The sequence below is a fragment of the Molossus molossus genome, unplaced genomic scaffold, assembly GCF_014108415.1.
Source record: "Molossus molossus isolate mMolMol1 unplaced genomic scaffold, mMolMol1.p scaffold_m16_p_11, whole genome shotgun sequence".
NCBI classification, from domain to species: domain Eukaryota; kingdom Metazoa; phylum Chordata; class Mammalia; order Chiroptera; family Molossidae; genus Molossus; species Molossus molossus.
Window position 1 is genome coordinate 19,749,877 of NW_023425346.1, and position 16,549 is coordinate 19,766,425.

At 37.0% G+C, this 16,549-nt stretch overlaps 1 protein-coding gene across 1 annotated transcript in view; it reads right to left on the reverse strand.

Annotated features, from left to right (window-relative positions):
- The window catches only part of MCM6 (minichromosome maintenance complex component 6), a 41,863-nt gene that overhangs the window by 5,698 nt on the left and 19,616 nt on the right, over window positions 1–16,549 (reverse strand). Inside the window, exons 9-15 of the mRNA XM_036254627.1 lie at window positions 15,152–15,293; window positions 14,540–14,647; window positions 12,259–12,414; window positions 10,371–10,499; window positions 8,693–8,854; window positions 1,548–1,683; window positions 368–523 (exon numbers count right to left, since the gene is read on the reverse strand). Of these exons, the coding sequence (XP_036110520.1) occupies window positions 368–523; window positions 1,548–1,683; window positions 8,693–8,854; window positions 10,371–10,499; window positions 12,259–12,414; window positions 14,540–14,647; window positions 15,152–15,293 (989 nt within the window). The remainder of the gene's footprint in view (window positions 1–367; window positions 524–1,547; window positions 1,684–8,692; window positions 8,855–10,370; window positions 10,500–12,258; window positions 12,415–14,539; window positions 14,648–15,151; window positions 15,294–16,549) is intronic.

A 16,549-nucleotide genomic window follows, 5' to 3' on the forward strand; every position in this document is an offset into this window, starting at 1 on the left:
AGTTGTCTTCTGAGTTCAATTACTTGGCTAAGAAATATAAATAGCCTAGGCGTTCATACATTTTAAATAAAGCTATTGTAAGAAATAGTAATCATGCATCTCTAAAAACATTCTAAAGTGCTTCTTTATGTATTATCAAATTCCAAACTGTGCTTCAAAACTATTAAAATTGGCTAACATTAATAAGAATAATCCATAAATGTCCGACAATGAACTTGGGGGAAATGTCCATGCTGGCAGATATGCTGATACCTGCAAATTTTCTTTGCTGAAGTGAGCCTGTCTACCAATTTATCATCTCTTCTGACATAACACAATCTTTAGCAATCAAGTGGTTTATGCAAATGATCGCACAAGTGAGCCTCACCTTCTTCCACCTTTCTGAGGTGAAGCACAATAAGGTTAGAGATTCGGCAGTACTCGGAGAAGCCCAGCCTTAAGGAGGCTTTCGGAACAGAATCTTGGTTTGTGTCTTCACTGTGGCCGTTGATTCCATTCACAGGAGCAGGGCTGTCAGTGTGACCTGAGTGAAACATCAAGCACTTGAATCTTCTTTCTGTTTCTCCAAAACCCCCCTATCAAATGTTTATAAAAATACCACTTATATTTCAATACTAATTTCAAAACAAGCATGAAGGTATTCTCAATATTTAGTAATTTTACAAATAAAAATTAAAAGCAAATCTGTAAGCGCTCTTAGTGAAGACTAACTTAGAAGAAATGAGAAGAATGACAGATATAAAGATTTCATGATCTAAAATGCATCTAAAATATATGCAAAATTTTAATTCTTTTATGTCAAATTTTAAATTCTGATACTTTTCTGTTTTAATGTACTTGAGAAAAAAATTTTTTTTTTATCCTCGCTCGAGGACATTTTTTTTACATTTGTCTTGAGATAGAGTGGGAGGGAGAGAGGGAGGAAGAGAAACATTGATGCGAGACATATCAAGTGGTTGCCACCCACACAGCCCCAACTGGGGTCAGGGACAAACTGCAACTGAGGTACGTGCCCTTAGCGGGAAACGAACCTGGGCCTCTCTGGTTCGTGGGCTGATGTTCCAACCACTGAGCCACATCCCATGAGCTGAGAGGTCCCAGTTGGATTCCTGATCAGGGCACATGCCTGGGTTAGGGCTCAATCCCCTGTAGGGGGCATGCAGGTGGCAGCCAATCAATGTTTCTCTCTCACAATGATGCTTCTCTCTCCCTCCCTTCCTCTCTCTAAAAAATTAATAAAAAAAAAGAAACATTAAAAAAAAAAAGGTGGTAATGACCAAATATTTTTTTAAAAGTAAAATAACAATACAAATAGGCCGGGGAATTAAGTCCACTATCGCCATTTTGGTGTATTTTAAGTATACATATTTTATGTCATTTATGAAATTAAATTTTAACTTTTGTAAATAGTTAATTACAATTCAATATCCATTCTTCCCTTTTGCTACACAGACTTCCAAACCATCAATAAGTACACATTTACCATGACATTTCAGAAAACATTCTGATCTCTAATTCTAGAAGAGTCATATAAACAAGCATCTCACCATTGATGCCATCTGGGCTCTCATCTACCTCCATCTGGGCTTCTTCATCCTGATCTAGATTGACATCAGGTGTTTCTACACGGATGATTGATTTGTTTAGTAATCTGAAAGCTTCCTTCACGTGTTTAGGCTGGACCTAAACCAATCAAGAGGTGAATTAGTAAGTCAGTCTTTTTGGTATATGTACCAGACTTTCTCCAGACAAAATCAGTGATGTTTTGGTTTTCTCACATACACATAAAATATGACACAGTATCGTAAAATCACCAGCATGGCTAAAAAGATCAACAACGCTGAGTGTTAAAAAAAAATGTAGAACAACTTTCATTCACTGTTGGCAGGAATATAAACTGATACAACCACTGTGGAAAAACATTTTGGCAATCTTTTCGTGTTTTTTAAATCCACACCCAAGGATATTTTTCCATTTGTTTTCAGGCTGAGTGAAAGGGAGAGATGGAGGAAGAGATAGAGAAAGAAACATTGATGTGAGAAAGACACATCAATTGGTTGCCTCCCACATGACATTGACCAGGACTGGGGACTGAATTGCAATAGAGGTATGTGCCTTTGAGCAGAATTGAACCCAAGATTCTTTGGTCTGTGGGCCGACCCTCTAACCGCTGAGCCAAACAGGCCAAGGCCATTTTGGCAATCTTTTTTTTTTTTTTTATTCTCACCCGAGGACAATTTTCCATTTTTGTTCAGGTAGAGCGGGAGGGAGAGAGAGGAAGAGAGAGAGAGAGAAACATCGATGTGAAGGGACACACCGAGTGGCTGCCACCTGCATGACCAACCAGGGCTGGGGACAAACTGCAACCGAGGTACGTGCCCTTAGCGGGAACCGAACCTGGGTCTCTCTGTACCACAGGCCGACGCTCCAACCGCTGAGCGAAACCGGCCAGGGCCATTTTGGCAATCTTTACAAAACTGAACGCACGTACAACCTATGACCCAACAATTCTACTCCTAAGCATACATACTCAACAGAAATGTGATATATATACATCACATGGATTAAAAGGTATATCCCATAAGAACCCAAGTTGGAACCTATTTAAGTGTTCATTAACAGAAAAATTGGTGAATCATTGTGATATATTCATTAACAGAACATCACATAACAACGAAAACAGAACTACAGTACACAAAACATAAATGATGATCTTACACTGTTAATGCTTTATGTATGAAAGAAACCATATACAAGAAAGAACATATTCTATGACTGCACTTATACAAAGTGTCGAAGCAGGATAGAACTAATTTAAGGTGCTAGAAATAAGAATAATGATTATCCTTAAGTCCTTATATACATGGGCAAATAATCTTTGACAAAGGTGCCAGGCCCACCATTGGTGCAAGGATGGTCTCTTCAACAAATGGTGCTGAGAAAACTGGATATCACACACAAAAGAATAAAGTTGGGCCCTTACCTTACATCATGTAGAAAAATTAACTTAAAATAAGTTAAAGATCTAAAACTATAAAACAATCTATAAGAAAACAGGGGAAAAGCTTCATGCCATTGGATTTGGTAATGGTTTCCTGGATATGACATCAAAAGCACAAGCAACAAGAAATATAATTGACAAATGAGACCTCATCCCATTAAAAAACTTCTGAGTTTCAAAGGAAACAATAGAGTAAAAAAGGCAACCTACAAAATAGGAGAAGATATTTGCAAATTATATATCCGATAGGGGGTTCATATCTAAAACGTAAAGTATACCCATGCTCATTGTAGCATTATTCAAAATAGCCAAGGTGGAAGCAACCCAAATATCCAATGAGAGGTGGATGGATAAAAAATATGAGATATACATATACACACAATGGATATTATACAGCCTTAAAAAGAAGGAAATCCTGTCACATGCTATAACATTGATGAACCTTGAGGACATTTATTACACTAAGTGAAATTAACTATTATTACAAATACAAATAATACTGATTCCACTCAGTACTAGAGGTATCCAAAGTAGCCAAACTAGAAAGCAGAATGGTGGTTCTCAGGCTAGATGGTGTTCAATGGGTATAGGTTCAGTTTTGCAAAATGGAAAAGTTCTAGAAATGTTATACCATGTAAATATACTTAACACTGCTGAACTACAGTGTTAAGTATAACTGTAAAATGGCTATGATGGCAAATTGTAAGTGTTCTTTAAAAAATATTTTAATTGATTTTTAGAGAGAGAGAGACATGGACAAAGAGAAATTCTGATTGGCTGCCTCCTACATACCCCCTACCCGGGATCGAGTCACAACTAGGGCATGTACCCTGGCCGGCACCATTTGGTGCATGGGGTGATGCTCTACCAACTGAGACACACTGGCTAGGGATTGTTATGTGTTTTTAACCATAAATTCCAAAAAACAAAAAACTAGATTAGAAACATAGATATTATTTTCTAATCACAATGTAATAAAATTAAAACAAAGAAAATTTAAACAAGTAAACATTCTAACTGGAAATTAATAAACTACTAAAAATGTGGTTAATTTTCTAGGAAAATATAGCTTACCAAATCCAACCCAAGAAGAAATAGAAAATCTAAACAATACTAATTTTCACGGCAGAAATTAAGAACCATGTACCAAAATTATCAGACTCAGAAGGTTTTACTTGAGAATTATTATAAAACAGAAGATGGCCCTGGCCGGTTTGGTTCAGCGGTTAGAGCGTCGGCCTGTGGTCCTGAGAGACCCGGGTTCGGTTCCTGCTAAGGGCGCGTACCTCGGTTGCAGTTTGTCCCCAGCCCTGGTCGGTTGTGCGGGTGGCAGCCACTCGATGTGTCCCTTCACATCGATGTTTCTCTCTCTCTCTGTTCCTCTCTCTCCCTCCCACTCTACCTGAACAAAAAATGGAAAAATGTCCTCGGGTGAGGATAAAAAAAAAAACAAAACAGAAGATAATTTTATTTATTTTTTAAAGCTCACCTAAGGTCATTTTTGCATTTATCTTCAGATAGAGCGGGAGGGAGACAGGGAGGAAGAGAGAGAGAGAGAGAGAGAAACATCAATGTGAGAGAGACACATCGAGTGGCTGCCACCCACACGACCCCAACTGGGATCGGGGACAAACTGTAACCAAGGTTCCTGCCCTTTGGGGGAACCGAACCTGGGACTCTGGTCCGCCGGCCAACATTCCAACTGCTGAGCCAAACTGGCCAGGGCAAAACAGAAGATAATTTTAATGTAATAATCATTTAAAAATGTTTTAAAATAAAGAAAAAAACAACTATGGTACCAAAACAAAGACTGCAAAGACAAACAAAAATATCTAGAGAACAATTTCATTTATGAGTATTGCTTAAAAATTTCTAAATAACAGCAAATAGAAACCAGTTGCATTAAAAGACCAAGTGGGATTTATTCTAGGATTCAAGGATGGCTTGATATTAGAAAGTCTATTAATTTATTGAGTAAAAAAAGCATTAACTCTATAGTCATTGAAAAGACACGTGGTAAAATAATCTTCTTGCTGAAAACATTCAAGATAGGAATAATAAATGTATACTTCCTATTGATAAAAACATATCTCAGCCACACAATCCATCAAAAACAAGAAAAAGATGGTCCAATGTCATTACTATTATTGCACACCATACTGCAATTGCAAAAGCCAAATAAATTAGTAAAAAAAAGGGAAAAGAATAAAATAAATTTATTTTCCATTAAGACTAGAAAGATGTACATATGCCATTATATCATTTGCAGATAAAAATCAGTATCTGGAAAAATCAAGAGCTTCAACTGAACGACTACTAACACAATAAAAGACATCAGTAAGGTACAAAACTAGCATACAAAAATTAATATATACAAACAACAGTTACCAGTTAAAAGATAAAATGAAAAAAAAAATGTCTACCTTCATGTCAAGAAAGTGCCTTTGTATCTATCGACCTGAAACTCTGAGTGACATGAAGAGAGCACTGTGTTGACATAAACACATAGCAGGAGAAAAAAAATTTTTGTTTAAAACAGCTGATATTTTTATAGCAGCATAACCTAGATTCTAACTGCTATGTTTTCTTGGATAGGAAAAACCATCACAAAGATGTCAATTCTCCATAATATATAAATTTAATGTGCTCTCAATAAAAATAGTGATAATTATTTTTAAAAAACAACAAAAAGAAAACACCAAGCCAGCACTGGCCAGTGTGGTTCTGTGGTTAAATCACCGGCTGCACACTGAAGGGTTGTGAGTTTGATTCCCGGTCAAGGGCATGTGCCTGGGTTGCAGGTTCAATCCTGAGCCCCAGTCGGAGGCATGCAGGAAGCAACCAATTAATGTGTCTCTTTCACATCGATGTTTCTCTCTCTCTCTCCTTCCCCCCCTTTCACATGCTCTAAAAAGCAATTGAAAAAAATCATCAGGTGAGGATTAACAACAAAAACACTACCATCACCAAAAACCCACAAAAAAATCCTAAGCCAGATAATTAAGTTCATAACAGCCAAAAGAGAACAATGAAGTGGTACTAGCTGTGCATTTAAAATGTAAGGCCCCATTGATCAAAATATTGTGGTACCAAACCCAAGAAGAGACTGATAGACCAATGGAACAAAACAAGGTTCAGAAAGAGATCTGAACAAACCCAAGAATTTAACATAATAAAGGCATACCAAACCAGTGTGGAAAAAGATGGACTGTTCGGTAAGCGATGTTTGAACAACTAAGAAACTAGCTGAAAAAGAATCAAGTGATTCATACCTTATGTCTTACAGGAAAATAAATAGCAAATGTTTGAATGATTGAAATACAAACAACCAAACCATATAAGTGCTTAAAGAAATTCTGAGAGAATATTTATAATCTTAGAGTAGGAAAGGCCTTTCTAATAAAACATGGACAAAAAATATGATCATAGGGATAAAAATGGCTCTTAAATATATGCAAAGATACTCAGTTTCATTCAGAGAATACATTTGTAGGTATATGCATATGTGTGTGTGTGTGTATTTTTATTTTCCTATCATGTGAATTTGCTACCTATTTAAAGACCAAAATAAGAGCACTGGCTGGTGTGGCTCAGTTGGCTGGGTGTTGTCCTATGCATAAGGTCGATTCTAGGTGAGGGCACATGCCCAGGTTTTGGGCTCAACCCCTGTTGGGGGTGTGCAGGAGGCAGCTGATCTACATTTCACTCCGAAATATATGTTTCTCTCTCAAACCAACAACGATAAAAAAATAAAAAGACCAAAATAAGAGAAAAAAAATCTATTAAAGATTCCCCAAGACACATGTCAATTCAATGAAACTCATTTCAGGAAACATCACAATGAAAAAAAAAAAAAGGTACAAATGTTAGTAAGGTTTTTAAGAACTACCCTCAACAACATAGGATTTTTCTGCAGATTCCACTATATTCCTCCAGATACCCTATACTCTTGCTCAACTTTCTACCCTCATTTATTTTTAAAATGCCTATCAAAAATTTCAGGCAGATAACCAGAAAAGGGATTGCTGGGACCTTATGATAAATTTATTCTTAATTTTTTGAGGAACCACTGTTTTTCATAGTGGCTGTACCAGTTTACATACCTACCAGCAGGGAATGAGAATTCCTTTTTCTCTACAACCTCCCCAACACTTGTCTTGTTGATAATCGCCATTCTAATAGGTGTGAGTGGTATTTCATTGTAGTTTTGATTTGTATTTTCCCAATAGTGAAGTTCAACATCTTTTCATGTATCTGTTGGCCATTTGTGTATCTTCTGGGGAGAAGTGTCTGTTTAGGTCCCCTGCCTATACATGTATGTGTGTGTAGAGATATATATATATATATGTATATATATATATTTTTTTTTCCTTTATTGATTTTAGAGAGAGAGAGATGAAGGGAGAGGGAGAGAGAGATGGAATGATCGATGAGAGAGAACACTGACTGGCTGCCTCCTGCATGCCCCCACTAGGGATCTGGCCCACAACCTGGGCATGTGCCCTGACCAGGAATTGAACTGGTGACCTGGTGCATGGGTTGATTCTCAACCACTGAGCTACACTGGCTGGGCAGAAAATTCCTTTTTAAAAAAATTCTCACCCGAGGATATTTTTCCATTTTATCTTCAGGTAGCGTGGGAGAGAGGGAGAAAAAGAGAGAGAGGCAGAGAGCAAGAAACATCGAAATGAGAGGGACACATGAACTGGCTGACCCTCTCATGACCCCAAACAGGGCCAGGAACAAATTGCATCTGAGGTATGTGCCCTTGACCAGAATCAAACCCACCACTCATTGGTCCATGATCTGATGCTTTAACAGCTGAGCCAAACTGGCCAGGGCAGAAATGTTTTTTTTCTTGAGCAAGGTGATCACAAGGGTATCTATAAAAATCAAAGCTGTTTATTTTCCTTTATGTAAATTAAAAAAAATAGCCAAACACTTTTAAAAACAAAATCTTACGTTGTCTAAAAGATAAATCTAGGTAAAAGCAGGGTGGCTTTGTTTGAAGCAGAGATAAAAGCTTGAATGCCCTTCCACACTACTTCCCACTGCCATGTACCTATAGAACCCAGGGCTCAAAGAATAGTTTAATAACCATATATTATACAAACCTAAGGAGAAGAGTTCCCTTTGAGGCCAGAGGCCACATAATTTTATCTGTATCCCCAGCCCTAAGATTTAGTGCATTGTAGGATTTAAAAAATTTTTTCTTGAATGAATGGCATTAACAGTAACTAGCCTCTATATGTATTCTATAATCTATGGCATGATTATTTCATTACTATTAATCTAACTACATTCAATAAATGCTTGACAGCAATCTTCTTCAAGGGAGAAATCCCAAGGTCATGTAACTTCTGAATTCTCAACATAATGCTAGTATGTCCCAAGCCAAAGATAAAAACAGGCTTATAACCCAGCCAGTGTGGCTCAGTGTATTGAGCATTATCCCATGAACTGAGAGGTACCAGTTCAATTCCCAGTAAGGGCACATGCCTGGGTTGCGGGTTGGATCCCCAGTAGGGGGTGTGCAGGAGGCAGCCGATAGATGTTTCTCTCTCACATCAATGTTTTATCTCTCTCTAAAATCAATAAAACATATTTATAAAAACAAACAAAACAAACCAGGCTTATAAGCCAACAAATCAATTTCTCTTCCCATCCATTATGTTAAAGTGACTCTGATACCTCGTCACAGCAGTGCATTCGAGCCATTGCTTCAGAGAGACGGATCATGCTCTCGAGCTGTCGTACTGTAATCCTCCAGGAAGACTTGGTTACTCCAGAACCATCCCTCTGGCGGAGACGTTTATACTGTTCCACAATGAAGTCTTCTGACTCTCTGGAAATCTGTTTCAGAACATCACTGAAGTCAGAGTATTTCTACTTCACATTAGCTGTGTTAAACATAGGTCTAAGAGCCTGGAGACACTTTGAGGAACTGAGAAGGTCTAAACTTTGAAATACCTTTCAACAGAAGCCTAATACTAAGGAGGACTGTGAATTCCATGTACTAATTTCATGAACAGGAAGGCAGCAGGGTTAGTATTTAAGCAAATGACCATTTCTAAAAGATATGTAACAAGCTGAAGCAATGGAACAGGATGTAATGCTTTTTCACCCAAGATGCCAGAGCTAAATTAATACTCAGGCTCTTCTTGAGACTCAATTAATTTATGTTGTCTTTAAGAAAAAAGGGATAAATACATATATATATTATATACTAGCTACTTTAGTATGCCTTATTTGTTGAATAACAACAACAAAGTGAGGCATACTAAAGAATTCTCAGTTTTTCGGAGGAAAGAACTCAGCATGTTAACAGAGCATGTCAAGGTCACAGAAAGATCAGTACTCAGTCATGAAGAACAAATGCCTCTTCAGACAAAAGTGACCCATAATCCTTAGTTTTAAATGACTCATTAAGCTTTTTTGTGGGGAATAGTGAGAGTCAATCCCAATATTATAAATAATTAAGTGAAAATAATGGAGAATTAAAATCTAAGAATAACCCCCAAGCCCTGGCTGGGTGGCTCAGTTGGTTGGAGCATCATCCCATGTACCAAAAGGCTGTAGGTTCATTTCCTGGAGGTTTGTTTTATTCACTTATTATTTTTTAAATAAAGGTTTACTTTAAAAATAAATGTCCAAGTGAGTATCCTGGATCCAGTGAAGATTCAATTCAATGAACTGCATCAATTACTGTAAAATAACAATCATGTTCATTCATAATGACCTAGAAAATCCAAGTTTTTCCTCAGAGAAAAATTTGTGAGCATTCAGTTATACTGCTGACTTAAACACATACAGTTTCATGATTCTTAGAAATTGTTAAAATAAAAGGATGTCTGTCCCGGCCAGGTGGCTCAGTTGGTTGGAGCATTGTCCTGTGCACCAAAAAGGTTGTGAGTTGCATTACTGGTCAGGGCACATACCTAGGTTGTGGGTTTAGTACCCGGTTGGGGCATGCATGAAGGCAACCGATCAATGTTTCTCTCTCTCTGCCCCTTCCTTTCTTTCTAAAATCAATAAACATATCTTTGGGTGAGGATTAATTTTAAAAAAAGGTTGTCTTACTTTATTTGGTTATTCAAAACTGTTCACCCATAAAAAGTTTTTATTAGCACCTAACAAGAAAAATGGAATTGTTCAGTTATTTTTTTAAATATCCTTTTCTCAATATTCTGAAAAAACAAACTGTTCTAAAAACAAACAAACAAATAAAAACCCCAAAACAAACAAACCAAAATACCTTAGAAAAACCCAAACAACTACAGGTTCAGTTTTCTCCATATATCTCTATTGTCTAAATGCCACTTTAATATACCCAACTATGTTCTATTCCAGTACAAAAAGGGCAGATTACCTTTGGTTTAAACTGCCTTGCAAAGAGAAGATACCTCCTGATATCATCAAGGGAATAGACACGATCGATTGAATCCTCAATTCTTGAATGCAAGTCTACTATACGCCTGGCAATAGCATAATCTGTAACCTAATTCAAAACAAACACAAACAAACAAAAAATCAATTTGATCAGTCACACAATATCCACTACAGACTCATCATTAAGAAATTATTTACAGCTAAAAATGAACTCTAATATACCACAGAAAGATGTATTCATGGATACAAAGTTTCTGAGGAAAGTTCAGTACCAGTTTCATTTAAAACCAAGTTTAAATGTTTACCTTTGCCCCACTCCAAGAACATTTCTGAATAAAAGAATTGATTTTAATAGCAATAGCAGAACTAAGATTTCTAGGGCCCTCAGTATATGCTAGGCACTATTGCCTTAAATCTCTAGAAGAATTAACTCATGCAACTTCCACAAAAACCTTCTTAAGTAGACAGTTATTATCCCCATTTTACAGACGAGTAAACTGAGGCCCAAAGAAATTAAATCACTGGTCCAATATCACACTAATGGGGAGCCAGGATTCGAACAGCCGAGCTTCAGAGTTTATGCCCTTAACCACTACACTATATTGCTACTTGTTAATATATAAAGATAATCACAGAATTATTAACATTGAGAAAAAAATCATAAAAAAAATAAACAATTTTCTCTAAAATGGTACAGAAAAAACCATGTGGATAGATGTAAAAAGAGCAAATGATATAGCAAATGGGGCAAAATGTTAATATGCAAATAAAATAAAAGGTATATGGGTGTCATATGCACTATTCTATTTCTTGCAACTTTTCTGTAAGTTTGAAATTATTTCCAATGAAACAGTTAAAAAATCAATTTAATGAATTATGTACAAACAGAAATATATGAAGTCAGATAATTCCCAACTGTGGGCGGAAAAGGGTGAGAGGGTTAAATATTTATATGGATATTTATATGGATTTGTGAAGGGAAAAAAAACAAACCAAAACACAAAAAATTAAAATCCTGCAAACATTCACATAATAGAAGGCAGCTTTTATTTAGGTAATATTTAAAGTTTTGCTGTTAGCAAGAGGTATGCATTGTGCCTAATGCAATGCAGGACCTCCATGCTCAGCGATTAATAGTACAGCCTGTAATAACAGCTTCTACAGAATGTCGTTTTATAGTTCTGTGCACATCTGAGCTGTACAATGTTGTTAAATATTTGAGTTTAAGTATAAATAACTCTAATAACTAACAAGTAACAGGTAGAATCCAAGTAAATCCACAACTTTACACTCAATCTTCAAACTGTTCCATAATTAGGGGGAAAAAGTGATATATGCTAAATTTTATGAGAAACTATAGGAAGACTAATGATGCCTGATTTGGAGGGGGAAAAAAATCTTTGGCATTTCAATTTTTTTAAGCTTACTAAAAAAACCCCAATAAAACAAAAAAATCTTATAAAAGTGAGTGGGGACAGGAGCAGGGAGGAGGCTGTCAATGGGGGAAAAACAGGAACATCTGTAACACTTTCAAGATAAATTAAGATACATTTTTTTTTAATTCTTATAAAAATCTTAAAGAGTATGCTTGGGAATCAGCTATGAAATGTTTCCTTTTTTCTTTTGAAAATTAAAAACAAAAGTAGCAAAAACAAAAACTTGATATTACTCAACACAATAAAGTGGAACAAGCAATTCAAATGACTTTATTCTTAACTGCTTAATAAACCTTTGCCAATCTAAGAGAAATGAAAGGTCAGTGCAAACACATGCACCAGTTCAGGAATATATATTTAAGTCTGTCTCACTCAATTACTCAGATTGGAAATAACAAAGGAAGCTAAGAGTTATAGTTCATGTTGGTTTACCTCATTACATTCATCCACAAGTATAAAGAAGAGATCAAATCGGGACATGATGGGAGCTGACAAATTTATATTCTGTTTCAATGACTTTGATCTGTCATAGTGTCCACCGATTGGGTTTGCTGCTGCCAAAATGGATGTCCTGGCATTCAGAGTAGCCTGACCACAAAAGAAACAATTGTGTTAAATTTAAAAAGACATCTGGAAAGGCTAGTAACATATGACAAAATGCTTGATCACTTTCATAATTAACTAAATGCTAACCAAAATATTAAGATTTTTTTACCTACTGGATCATTAAAATTAAAGGTTAATAACACACAGCACACAGGCACTCCCATGTGATGATGGTGATATGTAGCAAACACCCTTTAAGCCCGCAGTTTCTTGTTAGAAATTTATCTTGCAGCTAGATACAGGAAGATGTGTGTTCAGGGATGTTTACAATATTGTTTGTAATCAAAAGGCTGGAAATGACCCAAGTGTCACTTGGTTGGAGTATAATTGGGGTACATATAATTGAAAACATTGCAGTAATAAAAAAACCAAAGTTGATGTAATACGTATGGGTATAGTAAGATTGCCAAAATAAAATTATGATGTTATATGAGTAAGGAACTATATGTATTATGCTTATTTGTATGTAAAATATTCCTAAAAGGGGCATAAACACAGCAGGTATTTCTGAGTACTTATTAGTGCTGGAAGTTGCAGGGGAAGATTTCTCTTTTTAATATTTTAGCATACTGTTTCAATTTTCCTTTACTACTTAAATGCATTACTTCATTTAAGAAGTTTCATTTCTCTCTAATGTTGGTCACGATATTGTACAGTCATGCACGACCTAACGATGGGGATAGGTTCTGAGAAATAGGTTGTTAGGCAATTCCGTGGTTCTACAAAGATCACAGAGTGCACTCACACAAACCTAGATGGTCTAGCCCACTCCACACTTCACTATGCAGTACAGCCTACTGTCCTAGGCTACAAGAATGTACAGCATGCTACTGTGCAAAACAACACGAGATTTAATCAAGCACAAGACAAGAGGACGCAATCAAGAGATGTGGTAAACACAAGATGTATGAGGCTGCTGCCTGCAAAACTTTTATAGCAGACTTATTTATTTATTTATTTATTTATTTATCCTCACCCGAGGACAGTTTTTGATAGTTTGTTCAGATAGTGTGGGAGGGAGAGAGGGAGAGAGAGAGAAACATCGACATGAAAGGGACACATCGAGTGGCTGCCACCTGCACGACCCAACTGGGGCCGGGGACAAACTGCAACCGAGATACGTGCCCTTAGCGGGAACTGAACCCGGGTCTCTCTGGACCGCAGGCCGACGCTCTAACCGCTGAGCCAAACCGGCCAGGGCTATAGCAGACATTTTTATAAGTAGAAAGAGAACAATCTAAAACAATAAAAAGCGTAGTACAATAAATACAAGAATTAGTAACATAATCACTTACTATCATTACTAAGTATTATGTACATAATTGTTTACAATATTGTTTGTGCTACACTTTATCCAACTGGTAGCTCAAGAGATTTGTTTACACCAGCATCACCACAAACGTGAGTAATGTGATGTGCTGAGATACTACAACTACTAAGACGTCACTAGGTGATAGGAATTTTTCAACTCCATAATAATCTCAAGGGAGCACTATCATATATGTGGTCCATCCTCAACCAAAATGTTGTTATGTGGCACGTGACTGTACTTACTATTTTCATTTAAATAGTCTGTAAATTATTTTTGTTATAATTGGAAACATGCTTTAAAAATACTGAAGTTTTGCCCTGGCCGGTTTGGCTCAGCGGTTGGAGCGTTGACCTGCGGTACAGAGAGACCCGGGTTCAGTTCCCGCTAAGGGCACGTACCTCGGTTGCAGTTTGTCCCCGGCCCTGGTTGGTCGTGCGGGTGGCAGCCACTCGATGTGTCCCTTCACATCAATGTTTCTCTCTCTCTCTCTCTCCCTCCCACTCTATCTGAACGAAAAATGTCCTCGGGTGAGGATAAAAAAAAAAAAAAAAAAAATACTGAAGTTTTGTGGAAATTTTGAGATGTGAAATGCTAAAAATTTTCACCTATACCCTCTACTTGCTATCATAGCAACCCTTTTCACAGTACCCTAAATAACATCTATCATTTGGATTAATAATCCTCAGGACTGTGTTTTCCATGTCAACAGCATTTCATGTTGAAATAATGCATTTTAGCAGGTGAATGTCTCTAGAGTGACATCAATCCACAAGGCATGATGCAGTGGACAGATACCTTCACGCCTGCTTTAGTGATGGAGATGGTCTGCTGTTCCATAGCTTCATGAATAGCAACTTGATCCCGCACATCCATCTTATCAAATTCATCAATACAACATACACCCTGTAACCAAACAAATCTAACATAAGAAACTGCCTTTTGGGTGTCAAATGATAAGTAAACTCAAAGTTTGCACCAGAGACCTTTCCATACTCTAAACAACTGCAAAATAGGTAAGCAAGCAATCCTAATTCCCTCTACAAGAATAGAGTAGTCTCAGAGCTAGAAGAAACCATATGCTTTTGACTCATTTTAAACTAAGAGTAAGACTAAAAACATACATTTATTGCTTTTACTCAACATAAAAATCCTGTGTAAATTTCAGGATCAAAATGTTTTGGGCATTGATTTTCAGCTGCAGAAGTGAAGGGCGAAACTGAAACATATTGTTTAAACTACAACTTATACATACTTTCACAGATCTACTTAAGCAATATCAAATACAGATCATTTACTAAAAATGCCTTTGTTAAAGGACACCTTTTTAAATAGAAACTTATAGGCTTCTACTGATAGGGTAGGGAATATTTTGATTTCTTTATATCTAAGAGTGTAAAATATTCTTACATTATCAGCCAGCATCAAAGCTCCAGCTTCAATGACAAACTCATGAGATTCTTCATCTCTCACAACAGCTGCTGTTAAGCCAGCAGCACTGGATGCTTTGCCACTGGTGTAGACAGCTCTGGGGCTGAACTCCTCCACATGCCTGTTCAAGGTTATCATATTCATTATTATGTGACCACAAAGCATCTTGCACAGACATATCACCTGACAGCATTTATGTCAATTCAGAATTTAAATTTCTTTTTTTTTATCCTCACCCGAGGACATTTTTCCATATTTTGTTCAGCTAGAGTGGGAGAGAAAGAGAGAAACATCGACGTGAAACAGACACATCGAGTGATTGCCACCCACACAACCCAATCAGGGCCAGGGACAAACTGCAACCGAGGTACATGCCCTTAGCGGGAACCGAACCCGGGTCTCTCCCGACTGCAGGCTGACGCTCTAACCGGCCAGGGCAGAATTTAAATTTCTTTTTAAAAATTTGAGAAAGGCATGAAGTACAAGCAATCCATAGATACCTGACAGACTGAGTATGAAACCACAGACTGAACACAAAACCTTTCTCCTTTGGCCTTTTAGACAGATTTAAATCCATTCCTGTCAAATGTAAGATGAAGTTCATACATGACGAAATATCAACTTTAAAATTCTTTAATAATAAACAGTTTGGCAATAAAGATCTATTAAAAAGCCTTGAACTTAAAAAATAAAGTAAGACAGCCCTGGCCGGTTTGGCTCAGCGGTTAGAGCGTCGGCCTGCGGTCGGGAGAGACCCAGGTTCGGTTCCCGCTAAGGGCATATACTTCGGTTGCGGTTTGTCCCCGGCCCTGGTTGGTCGTGCGGGTGGCAGCCACTCGATGTGTCCCTTCACGTCGATGTTTCCCTCTCTCTCTCCCTTCCTCTCTCTCTCTCCCTCTCTATCTGTACAAAAAATGGAAAAATATCCTCGGGTGAGGATAAAAAAAAAAAAATAAAAAAATAAAGTAAGACAAAACTAGATGTGAGATTTATTCTAAAAATACAAGGTTGGTTTTACAGCTAAAAGTTAGTAATATGTCATAATGATAAAGGGCAAGAACTATCTCAATAGATGCAGAAAAAAAATGTGACAAAATACAACACCCTTTCATGATAAAAACTCAACAAACGAGGAATAGAAGAGATTTTCCCTTAACCCAATAAAAGGCAACTATAAAAACCCACAGCTAACATCATTCTTAAAGTTTAAAAGGTTGAATGCTTTCCCCCTAAGATCAGGACAATAAGACACAGATGTCCACTCTACCACTTCTATTCAATATTATACTCTAAGGTCTAGCAGGGACAATTAGGCAAGAAAAAGAAAAATGCAGCCAGATTTGAAAGAAAAACAACTATCACTATTTGCAGATAACA